Source organism: Bos mutus, chromosome 29, assembly GCF_027580195.1.
Source record: "Bos mutus isolate GX-2022 chromosome 29, NWIPB_WYAK_1.1, whole genome shotgun sequence".
Classification (NCBI taxonomy): Eukaryota; Metazoa; Chordata; class Mammalia; order Artiodactyla; family Bovidae; genus Bos; species Bos mutus.
The window spans coordinates 24,973,196-24,985,233 of NC_091645.1; the positions used below are offsets into that span (position 1 = coordinate 24,973,196).

General features: G+C 46.7%; 1 protein-coding gene across 5 annotated transcripts in view; it reads left to right on the forward strand.

Annotated features, from left to right (window-relative positions):
- The first annotated feature begins 7,805 nt into the window (after window positions 1–7,805).
- E2F8 (E2F transcription factor 8) overlaps window positions 7,806–12,038 on the forward strand; it is an 18,526-nt gene continuing 14,293 nt past the window's right edge. For 2 of the 5 annotated variants that reach the window (XM_070365295.1, XM_070365299.1), the window contains exons 1-4: window positions 7,806–8,089; window positions 9,280–9,400; window positions 11,185–11,463; window positions 11,805–11,961. In XM_070365295.1, coding sequence (XP_070221396.1) covers window positions 9,386–9,400; window positions 11,185–11,463; window positions 11,805–11,961 — 451 coding nt within the window. In that variant the 5' untranslated portion in view covers window positions 7,806–8,089; window positions 9,280–9,385. Of the gene's footprint in view, window positions 8,090–8,513; window positions 8,652–8,673; window positions 8,938–9,279; window positions 9,401–11,184; window positions 11,464–11,804; window positions 11,962–12,038 lie in introns of those variants that run through there. The other 3 variants (XM_070365298.1, XM_070365297.1, XM_070365296.1) reach the window with 3 other exon arrangements.

The following is a 12,038-nucleotide window of genomic DNA, read 5'->3' on the forward strand; positions in this document are numbered from 1 at the left end:
AAACAAAGAAAACTAAAGATGAAGTGATGAAGGTGAAAGAGGAGAGTGAAAAAGTCTGACTTAAAACTCAACATTCAAAAAACTAAGATCAAGACATCTGGTCCCCACCACTTCATGGCAAATTGATGGGGGGGGAAAAGTGGAAGCAGTGGCAGATTTTATTTTCTTGGGCTCCAAAATCACTATTGACAGTGACTGCAGCCTTGAAATTAAAAGACACTTGATCCTTGGAAGAAGAGCTGTGACCAACCTAGACAGCATATTAAAAAGCAGAGACATGACTTTGCCCACCACGGTCAGTGTAATCAAAGCTATGGTGTCTCCAGTAGTCATGTATGGATGTTAGAGTTGGACCATAAAGAAGGCTGAGCATCGAAGAATTGATGCTTTTGAACTGTGTTGCTGGAGAAGACTCTTGAGAATCCCTTGGACTGCAAGGAGATCAAACCAGTCAATCCTAAAGGAAATCAACCTTGAATAATCACTAGAAGGACTGATGCTGAAGCTGAAGCTCCAACACTTTGGCCACCCGACACGAAGAGTCAACTCCTTGGAAAAGACCCTGATGCTGGGAAAGACTGAGGGCAGGAGAAGCGGGTGACAGAGGATGAGATGGTCGGATGGCATCACCGACTTGATGGATATGAGTTTGAGCAAACTCCGGGAGATAGTGAAGGACAGGAAAGCTTGGTGTGGTGCAGTTCATGGGGTCGCAAACAGTTGGATACAACTCAGCGACTGAACAACAATAATAACTCATATTGCGATCTTACTGTAACATGCTAAACATTGTGCTAAGCACTTTAAGTAAGTACTCAATAACAGTTATCACCTCACCTAATCCTCACCTAATCCTTCAAGGTGGGCATTTTGATCCCCATTTTAGTGAGGAGAGAAAAGTGAGTATCAGAGAGGTTAAATAGTTTGTTTAAGGTTATACAGTTTATTTCACTCCAAAGTCCTAACTTGTATCCACATTGTATCCTCTCTCAAGGAAGGTGACTAACTAGAAGATGCCTCTCCATTCTCCAAACCCTGAATTTCACTAAGAAGCGGCCATGGATGGTATGTTACAGATAGGACATAATTATCACAATGATGGTGGCTCAGCTGGTACAGAACCTTCCTGCCAATGCAAGAGACACAAGAGATGCAGGTTTGATCCCTGGGTCAGGAAGATCCCCCTGGAGAAGGAAATGGCAACCCACTCCAGTATTCTTGCCTGGAAAATTCCATGGAGAGAGGAGCCTTGCAGGCTACAGTCCACAGGGTCATAAAAGGTTGGACATGACTGAGTACACACACACGCACACACATACATACACATATCACAATGATACCAAGATAACCAGCATCTAAAACTCTGATTACCAAATACCTTTCCCTTTTTTCACAAAAAGGAATGTCATTTCATATTACTCAAATTAACTTTTAAAACAACTGTACATTTTTATTCCAAAGACTGAATTTGAAACAAAGCTTAGCTCTATTATTTATTGAAAGAGTTAAACTTTAAAGCTTAGCTCTATTTATAAATGCATATGTAGAACCACTCGTTTTGTGGGCACATTCATATGCAATTACTCCAGCCAATTTCCATACTGAAAAATACTGTGCGCTTTTATTGAGCATTTGCAATTAAAGCTGAGAGGACAGCTATGCACTAAGGATTTTGTCAACAAAATTAATTATGTACGTCCTATCCAATCTCTGTACTATATGATGAAGCAGTGTAGTGAGCCATTAAACCATAATATGTTGGGGTACCAAGGTATATTAGGTCAAGTCAGAGCCTAAAAAGCATGACTTGAGGGAATTCACAAGTGCCAGTGAGTTAGAGGAAATGTATAAGGGGAAGAAATGGGTTGTTAGAGGGCTTGGTGACTGCCTGTAACCCGGTGCAGGAGATGCCCCCAGCCCAACTTGGCCTGTCTTCCTGGCTCCCGTCTCCAAGACTTGGCAAACAAGAGCAAGCCAAGATTTAACTAAACCACTTAAATTTGACTTCAGTGACCATCCCAGGAGAAATCGGATTGCCTCCAGGAACTCTGGAGCAGCAGACTGAAAGCCTCAGCAAAGCAGACAACCCGTCCAGATGAAGTCTGTGTCCCTAGAAAAGGCAGAGAGAGAAAGAGAAAGGACGGTGGTAAGTAAGCGAAAGGGTGGTTTTGTTGCTGTGATCTGAGGGCAGGCACTGGGTCCTACAGCAGGTGCCCAGCATGGCCCCTAGGCTCAGAGCAAGAGACCTATACATGTGAGCTGAAAGAAAGAAAAATCAGAACTTGGGTTCCTAAGGAAGAAAAGTACCTACAGAAAACTTAAAAAAAAAAAGTACTATTGAGGTAGGACACAGAAAAAGAGACATTTGGTAAACTGAGAAGTCTCACATTTACAGGAAAAAAAAATAAGATGATAGAAGTAATAATAAGAGCAGTTAACACTTTGTGCCAAACACTGTTTTACTACTTGACTGTGAATTCCAGTAGGGCAAGGACTTTGCCTCTTTCACTCACCTGTATACACCAAGTACCTACGTCAGGGCTTGGGGCTATAATAGGCATTCAGGATACTATGCTTTAGTGAATGAACAGATAAAACACAAGTCATGGGGAGGGGAGGGGAGGTGGAAATAGCATTTAGCTAAAGTAAAAAAATAATAATGATAATTAAAGGATGGTAATTATGAGCTCATTTTTTTCTAACATTATTGAGCACCAAGTTAAGTGCCAGGCATTGAACTTGGCCCTGAAGATAGAGATTAAGACAAGGTATATTCTGGGCTTGGTGAGATGGCGCTTATTCAATCAACCAACACTTATCAAGTCTCTGTTCTGGGCCAGGCATCCAGCTGGGCACTGGGGGGACAGAGATATAAGGAAGCTCCTTTCCCTGCCATTGAGGAGCTTTCAGTGGTGTGGGTGGGGTGTGTGTAACAGAGACACACACACAGGGTTATGGTCAGGATGGAGCATGAGGAACCTACCTAAAAGGGGCCAGGACAGCTACCCTCCCCTACCAGACCTCAAGCGAAGGGTAGCCATCGCTCATCAGGGAGGTTATGGGATTCTTCCATTGACTAGGACTTTTTCACGTAATAATTCCTGTCCCCACTCCCAGGAATCAGCATATATTTCCAGTAGCCTGGAACCTGGAAAATGGGCTCTTTCAATCCAGGATAAGTGCTAAACATAAAGACCCTCAGCTTTATGACTATTTTAAGATCAGATGATACAGTAAGGGGGCTTCCCCAGTGGCTCAGCAGTAGATAATCCGCCTGCTAATGCAGGAGACATGGGCTCAATCCCCAGGTGGGGAAGATCCCTTGGAGAAGAAAATGGCAAACTACCCCAGTATCCTTGCCTGGAGAATCTCATGGACAGAGGAGCCCGGCGGGCTACAGTTCATAGGGTCACACAGAGTCGGACAGGACTGAAGAGACTTATCACACACGCATGCACCCGATGCAGTAAGGCAATGAGGACAGAACTCGGACTCCAGTTCATAAAAATGGTCCTTGGTATTTTGTGTTTTTATTCCTAAAGCATTGTAAAAATTTAGGTGCAATAATTGCTCAATAATTGGCAGCAACAACTGTTGCTGCAGCAGCTGAATCTAGAACTGCAAGTATCCTTCCAGGGCTCAAAGTTGAGTGGAGTTCCACGCAGGAAGTCACAGGAGAGTTGGAACCAACCTCATGCACAGCCCCGCAGGCTCTGACCAATTCTGGCTCCACCCTGTGGTCAGCATTAGTCAGCTCCAAGCTCTCCCTCCTGCATCCCTTGCTAAATCAACCCTCCTTAAACTCTGCCCAAAGTGGACGCAGCACCCTTTATTTTCAGGAAGAGTAACCAACTAGTTAACAAGCCCACGGAGGGCTGAGATTTGCTTGGGAGCAGCTGCAGTCTAACCCAGCACATGGGGATTTGTGCAATTGAAAGCTGTAGACAGCTGTTTTACAGAGCCTGTGTCAACGTGTGCTGCAGAAAAGCACAAGCCCGAACTGCCCCTCCCTGGGTCAAGAAGTAGAGCTGCTGGTGATAGAAGCACATGGGAGTGGAGGCAGTAAGAGAGCAAGGGGGAAGTCCTAGGAGCCCACTGGCTAGAGCAACCTTTTTCTTAGCCCCTTAGCCTGCCCCAGTCAACAAGGAAGAACTTGTTCTTTTTACACTTGGTGTGAGGCTCTGGTGATAATAAAAAGGGCTATGATTCCAAATCCCCAATGTTACTTTTGAATCTAGACACCTCAGGTGACCCCCATCTTTCCCCCTTACTGTGGATCTCTTTTTTACATTGTTTAATGCTGAATGTGTTACATAACATCTCACCCTCCCAGTTATGCTAGCATAATGGTGGCAGCAGCAAATTGAAAGACAGACCTGGTTCAGCAACACACAGATTACACAACATGGTAAACAAAAGACCAGAAACAAATGCACAAATAGCCCCTTGGACTACATAACTGGAAAGCACAACTGACGGTAACGCAAGAAAAACAGATGTCAAATCTGTCCCTTCAACCTTTCTTCATGGTTGTGCAGTAAATATCAGTTTTCAATAGTCTTGTATCTTTCCTTTCCATTCAGGCTGAATTTCAAGTCAGACACATGATACAGTGTTGAGTAGAATTGTTTCAGCTTGGTTTCTTTTTTCATTTCCTTTCAACTCATGAAAGAGTTGTTAAAACTTTAAAAGTACATCATTTCCCTCTTAATAGGGTCACTTTCCATCCCAGTCGGGCTTCCCTGATGGCTCAGTTGATACAGAATCCTCCTGCAACGCAGGAGACCCAGGTTCAATTCCTGGGTCGGGAAGATCCCCTGGAGAAGGGATAGGCTACCCACTCCAGTATTCTTGGGCTTCCCTTGTGGCTCAGCTGGTAAAGAATCTGCCTGCAATGCAGGAGGCCTGGGTTTGATCCCTGGATTAGGAAGATCCCCTGGAGAAGGGAAAGGCTACCCACTCCAGAATTCTGGCCTGGAGAATTCCATGGACTGTATAATCAGTGGGCTCTCAAAGAGTTGGACACAACTAAGTGACTTTCACTTTTTTCACTTTCCATCCTAGTCAGTAAGCTGGATTATATTTGGCATGCTTCAGTAAAACAACTGTCATTCAAACAAGGATTACAGATCCCATTTTTTCTATATTTTGTTATGTTAGAGGAAGGGTTATATGGTTACAAGAATGGTCTAAGGTGTCACCAACATTGCTTTCTTAGGAGCTTTCTGAGCCAGTGGAATGGGATATATGAAGTGGGGGCAGGTAGATCTGGATTATAATCCTGACTCTATAGCTAAATTGCCCATCACTTAAACCTTTTGGTGCCTCAGTTTTCTTCTCTATAAAATGAGGCACAACTATCCTGTGAAGCAAGTAAGGACCAACCCAAGCACAGTGGAGAACATGGCTTTCAGTGGAAAGCCCCTAAAAGTTAAAGAGACTAGGCTTCAAATCCCAGACCAGCCACTTACCTTAAGACTGTGGTTTGTTAGTTTAAAATGCTCTACTTTGGGGTTGATAGAGGCAAACTATTACATATAGAATGGATAAGCAACAAGTCCTACTGGATAGCATAGAGAACTATATTCAATATCCTGGGATAAACCATAACGGAAAAGAATATAAGGAAGAATGTATATATGTGTATAACTGAGTCACTTTGCTGTAGAGCAGAAATTAACACAGCATTGTAAATCAACTAAACTTCAATTAAAAAATTAATTTTTTTTTTAAAGAGCTCTATTTCACTTTCCAGATGGTAACCCACAGTTAACAACTACGCTGAGTACTGAATGTGATGCCATCTGTGCAGCCTAGTGAGAGGTGGCTGCTCTGAGCATTATTTGTGGCACTCAGACACCTGGGAGAAGGAATGCCCCTGTAGTCACAGACACGAGCACGGCAGTCACCGGTTCTGAACACAGTGGCATCAGACTGTCGCTTTAAAGAGGGTTCCCAGCTTGCATTAATAAAAAATTAAGGTAGGTTGGGCAGAGGGGGACACCACGCACTGCTATAAACCCTGGTGAGGAAAGGGGAACAATCTGTGAAACAAAGGCTATCTCAGAAGCGGCCAACTGCCCACCTTTTGTTGATGTATCTAAAAACACACCTTGCTCCAGAAAAGGTGCACGGGGCTCAGTAAGAAACAGTTGCTCTGTGCAGTCTAGGGTGGGGCCCTGCCCGGTGACCGCGCTTTATTTTAAATCTGAGGGCTCTAGGTGACCGCTGGTTTCTGCACAGCACTGATCCCAAAGCCGGTTTTCAGGTAGCGGCGCGGTCTTGAGCGACACTTGCCTGAAGCCGGGTAGCGGAGAGCAAGGACCCAGCCAGTGCGGCGCTAACTGTTTGGGGCAGCCACCCTGCGCGCCCTGGGGTTGAGTTCCGCGGAGAGAAAGAGCCACCGTTCGCCACCGGGACCTCCCCCCCCGCCCCGCCCGGTCCTACAGCCTGCAGCTACAGCACGGCGACCTTGGCCTCAGTACCAGAGTATCCCCGCCCTTACATCGCGACCGGGAATATAAAACTATCTGGCGCTGCAAGTCATTGACACACATGAATACGAGACAGGACAAGGGGATCGCGGCCCCGGGCTTTGCTGGAGCTTAAAAGATGTGAGATTACAAAAGACGAGGAAGAGCTCAAACCAAACTGTCGATAGATGGGCCCCTTGATCTGGGCGCTATTGGGCAATACGTGCGGTCCTGCAACTCCGGCACAGGTCCCCAGAAAAGGGAAGCGCTAGAAAGTCGAGTCGGAGAAGGCGATGGCACCGTACTCCAGTACCCTTGCCTGGAAAATCCCATGGACGGAGGAGCCTGGTAGGCTGCAGTCCATGGGGTCACCAAGAGTCAGACACGACTGAGCGAGTTCCTTTTCACTTTTCACTTGGATGCATTGGAGAAGGAAATGGCAACCCACTCCAGTGTTCTTGCCTGGAGAATCCCAGGGACCGGGGAGCCTGGTGGGCTGCCGTCTCTGGGGTCACACAGAGTCGGACACGACTGAAGTGACTTAGCAGCAGCAGAAAGCCGAGTACAGCCAAGCAAGACAACGCGGGCGCAAACAATCTAGGCGCAACCAAGGGCAGCGCTGCCGCGCGGCGTCTCGGTCTCCCCATCTGCAAAGCAGAGCGTTGGACTAGAGTGTCTCCCAAAACTCCTATTAATCTAGAAGTCAACAATATTCCATGCTGGCGCTGCCCAAGGGTTTGAAACCGGAAAAAGAGAGGAAAGAGAGGGAAGACGACAGGGAGGGGGGAAGGGAGGAGCCGGTGGGAGACCTGGAGAGGGAAGACAGGGGACGCCCGGAACAGGCTTGGCGGGTTTTCAACCTTACACCTACACCTTCTACACCAGAGTTCTCACGTTTGGGCCAAGACCCCGCGCCCATCAAATGGGAGCGCCAGGTAGCCAAGCTTCTCCCTCCACGCCCGTTTCTTAGAAGCCATGGGCAGATGGTGGGCAGCACAATAATGCATGCCATGGATGGAAGGGGTAATGGTCCTGGCTGGGGTCTCCAGCACAGGTGGGCGGACGTGGGAGTGGGCAGACCTGGGACGGACGCAGGATGGGGATTGCGGAGCGCCCGCGTCTCAACCCGCGTGTCCTCGGCTGACTAAACTTTATTCCCCAACTTTGAGCAAGGGGAGGGAGTGTTCGCCCAAAAAAAAAAGTTTCTGAACTTTTCCCCCAACTCAGCCCTGGAGGCGGCACCGGAGGGCGGTGCCTGCACCCTGATTCGCCGCCGGCTCCCGTCTGGAGACTCGGATTGGCGCGCGTGGTCCGGGGCCGGGAAGAGCGGGCGTGGGGGAGGGGAGCGGCCCTCCCCGCCCGCGGGATCGGCTCGCGCCGGGAGCGGGTTAATTTCAAATCGGGGGCTTGACTGCTCCTGGACGGTCACGTCCACTGTGCCCGCCCGCCGGCCCGCCAGTCCCGGTCCCGGCGTTTCCCTCGGGCACCCACCTCAGCGCGGCGTTTAAGGACCGACTGACAGCCCTACACGCGGGCTCCCAGGCCTGAGCGGGGAAGGGGTGCAGAGGCGTCCCCGCTCAGCCCGCATCGGCTCCAAGTGTGAGGTGAACTGACAGGTCAGCGGGGCGCAGAGGGGCGCGGCGCCGGGCCAGACTGGCACCGGAAGAGTGATCGGGAAGGCAGCGGCGGCCGTTTCCCGCCTCTCGCTCCGCCGGGGGCCGTGGAGGGAGGAGCCGAGATCCCGCGCAGAGGGGAGGGGGGCGAGCGAGGGGGAGGGGTGGGGACGCCGTGGTTCCGGGCGCGGGTTTGCCCGCGCTCAAGCCCCGCGCTGCTCAAGGGGCGGCGCCGACCGAGGGATGGCTTTCCGCGCCAAATTTTTAAATCGAAGGCGGAAGGTCCAGACCCGCCCCTGGCGCCGCCAGCCAATCGCAGGCCTGCAGCCAACGCTCTGATTGGTTGGGAGTCGTTGCCCTAGAAACCGCGAGGATGCAGTCCGGGAACTGCCTGACTAGCGGCGCGTGTACTGGGCCCAGGGGGGAGGGGAGTTGGCCAGGAGCGAGGGGAAGCGCGCCGGGCGCGGGAGCTGGTGGCGACTGTACCTGGTTGCCTTGCTGAGCAAATGCAGCCTTCCATAGTAGGATCCAGGATTGTGGTGTGAACTGGCCACCTGAATAGCAAGTACATAACTTTTTTTTTAAGTCGCATCTTTAAGAATGTCTTCAAAAAAAAAAAAAAGTTTTAATCGTAAGGTGCTCTTTAAATGCCCAGGAGCTTAAGGACTGAATTTGGAAATTACCTATCAAGCTTTTTCCCCAAGACTTTGCTGCTGATCCCATGCACGTGTGTGTCAAGGGAGAAATTCAAGCATCTAGATGTAGATTTTTATCCAGATATTTGGAGTTGCAGCTCCTTAGCCGGAACCTGGGCTCATGCGCTTGAGTCCGGAACTCTGATCTGTGAACAGGTGGGTGCTTGTGCTCGCTGGAGTCCATTCGGTGCGGTCCAGAGAATGATTTGCCCTCTCTTAAGGTGGGCAACGGCTGTCATTGGAATTTCTGGGTTTGCTTGAAAACCAAAGAAATTCTGACGGCAGATCGGCTTGCTGAAGTAATTTACGGGCGTTTGATGGGAGTTCCCTGCTCTGTGGGGCTACCTCCGGTCGGGAATACAATGTTAAGTGTAGTTTGTCAGTTTTCTTTACCTTAGCCTTTGTTTCAGCAGACTGTGGCGTCCAGTAATGAAAGGTATTTTCAACAGATCTCCTGCATTTTTCTTTAACTTTTTCTATTTTCTTTTTTTCTTTAAGGATATTAAACTTTTTAATTGGACTACCTGAACTACTTGAACCATCAGGATAAAGAACTCCAGATTTTTCATTTTTAAAGAAACTAAATGAATGAGAAATTTACAGAATGGAGAACGAAAAGGTACTTTTTTAGCTCCCGTATTCATCCTTGCAGTTTTAAATGCAACATTATCCTGGTTTTACTGCATAATTTTTCAGTATCCAACATCTTACCAACACCACATTCTTTTTTGGTTAACCTCTATTAAAAACCTAGAAGGAAGGGAAATTTAATTTTTGAAGAGGGGAAAAGTTACCCAGGATTAATCTTTCTAGTTTTTAATGAATTGGTGGAAGTTTCAGAGAGATAAGAAGAGAGAAAAGATATTTTTAAGAATAATAAAATTTTTTAGCTGCTTTATGATATTTCTGAGAATTCTTAAACTATAAGAATTCAGAAGGGGCATTTGACATGATTTGACATTGGATCTCTTGTTAAGATAATTTCCTACCAAATCACCAATTTCTTTTAACTATAGGGGCCACTGTCACTGGTGATATCTTGATTGATTTCTAAATATTGATAGGGTTAAAAAATGAAATATGCAAATTTCCTAAAAATTTTAGATGTAAACAAATAAGAGAACTGCTGTTGCTTCTGATGGTCAGAGGCAAAGGACAGCAGCCCTGAGAAAAATCCCATTCTTGGATCAGAACCTCTCAAGTGTACCATCTCAGTGCACTTACCTGCCATCCCAAGCATTTTCTTTAGAATAGATACAGATGGCAAGAATGTGTGAAGTCGCCAGTGGCCAAAAGTAGAAAAAACATAGTCTCCTTTAGTCTTAGGTATGTGGAGAAGGCAATGGCACCCCACTCCAGTACTCTTGCCTAGAAAATCCCATGGACGGAGGAGCCTGGTAGGCTGCAGTCCATGGGGTCGCTAAGAATCGAACGACTGAGCGACTTCACTTTCACTTTTCACTTTCATGCATTGGAGAAGGAAACGGCAATCCACTCCAGTGTTCTTCCCTGGAGAATCCCAGGGATGGCAGAGCCTGGTGGGCTGCCAACTATGGGGTCGCACATAGTTGGACACGACTGAAGCAACTTAGCAGCAGCAGCAGCAGTCTTAGGCATAAACTGCTGTTAATTTACCCTCTTATGTCTCAGTGGCAGCCCAGCCTCTGCCAGGAACCAGCTTTGTGGTCTTGGGTTAACTAATTTTACTTCTCTGGGTTCCTTTTTCTCCATCTGTAAAGTGAAAAGGGTAAATATTCAACGAGCAGAATTTTCTGCTTGTAGCCACTCTGGATTTTGCACCCCAGTGGATTTTGCTAACAAGTCTGACCACAGGCTAGCCCTCTCCCTTGTTTCCTTGGCTCTCTGACTTTTCTTCATCAGTGGTATTTCACCGAGTACCCACTGCATGCAACTGTTGTGCTAGGTGTATACACAGGTGAATGGCATATGGTTTCTGCCGTGGAGACCTTTACTTATTATAGTGTCAAGAGTCAAAGTCACTCCAAGGAGTTTGGGGTCACTTAAAATTATCATTCCTATTAAAGGAAGTTAAGTAAAAGGTATATGGGAACTCTCTGGAGGATCTTTGCAACTCTAAATCTAAAATTATTTCAAAATATAAATTTTAAAATTGTAAGTCTTAAAGTTTTCTTTTTAAATTCTTGGAACATAAGATGAAAATTTTAAATCCATGCATTGTTGCAGAATTAAAAATGGGGAATTTAGCTGTTCTGGACAAATGTCAAAGTGATCACTGGAATATAGTCACTAATTTAATCATCTCTACAACCTCACTGAGCATGTTTCCTAACTACTATTTCTATTTATACAATTCTTAGAGTCAAAAGCTATCTGATAATTTTTTTTTATACTGGATTTAATAATTTACTTGTTTTGAACCAGGAAAATCTCTTTTTCGAGCCACATAAAAGGGGACTGATGAAAACACCTCTGAAAGAATCCACTGCAGCAAATATAGTGTTGGCGGATATCCAGCCTGACTTTGGCCCTTTAACCACACCCACCAAGCCCAAGGAGATCTCCCAGGGAGAACCGTGGACACCAACAGCCAACCTAAAAATGCTCATCAGTGCCGTGAGCCCCGAGATCCGCAACAGGGATCAGAAAAGGGGTCTGTTTGACAACAGAAACGGATTATCTGACGTCAAAGATTGTTTACATGTAGGTTTGTGTGCAGAGGACAGGGTGGAAACTGGGGGATTTGGGGAGCTAGGGAAGGGGGGTGGCTGTTGAGACACTAGCAGTATAAAGTATCACCCCAGTCAGAGCACTGGAAAGGTTTGGACCCCATCAAATACAGCTCTGGGAAATCTGAACCTGTCACTTACTTATGAGCTTCTTCCCTTTCAGATCCTTCAAGCAGTTTATCCTGACTTCTCCCCACTTATCTTCCCAATTTTGCAGCCACTGAAGCAAACTATGTATATAAGTGTTAGTCATTGAGCGTTAATGCCTCCAATAAATCTTTGTGAATAAGACATTATTTACATCTTTCTTTGTAGGAACACTTCTCTGGAGATGAATATGAGAAATCCCAACCCAGTCGAAAAGAGAAAAGTTTAGGATTGTTGTGTCATAAGTTTTTAGCTCGATACCCTAACTATCCCAACCCTGCTGTGAATAATGACATCTGTCTTGACGAAGTAGCTGAAGAACTTAGTAAGTATGCAAAGAGCTCGCTGAAATGGTCAGTCATTAAAGGCACTTCACAGACTGAGTCCTTCAGACCCACGCTC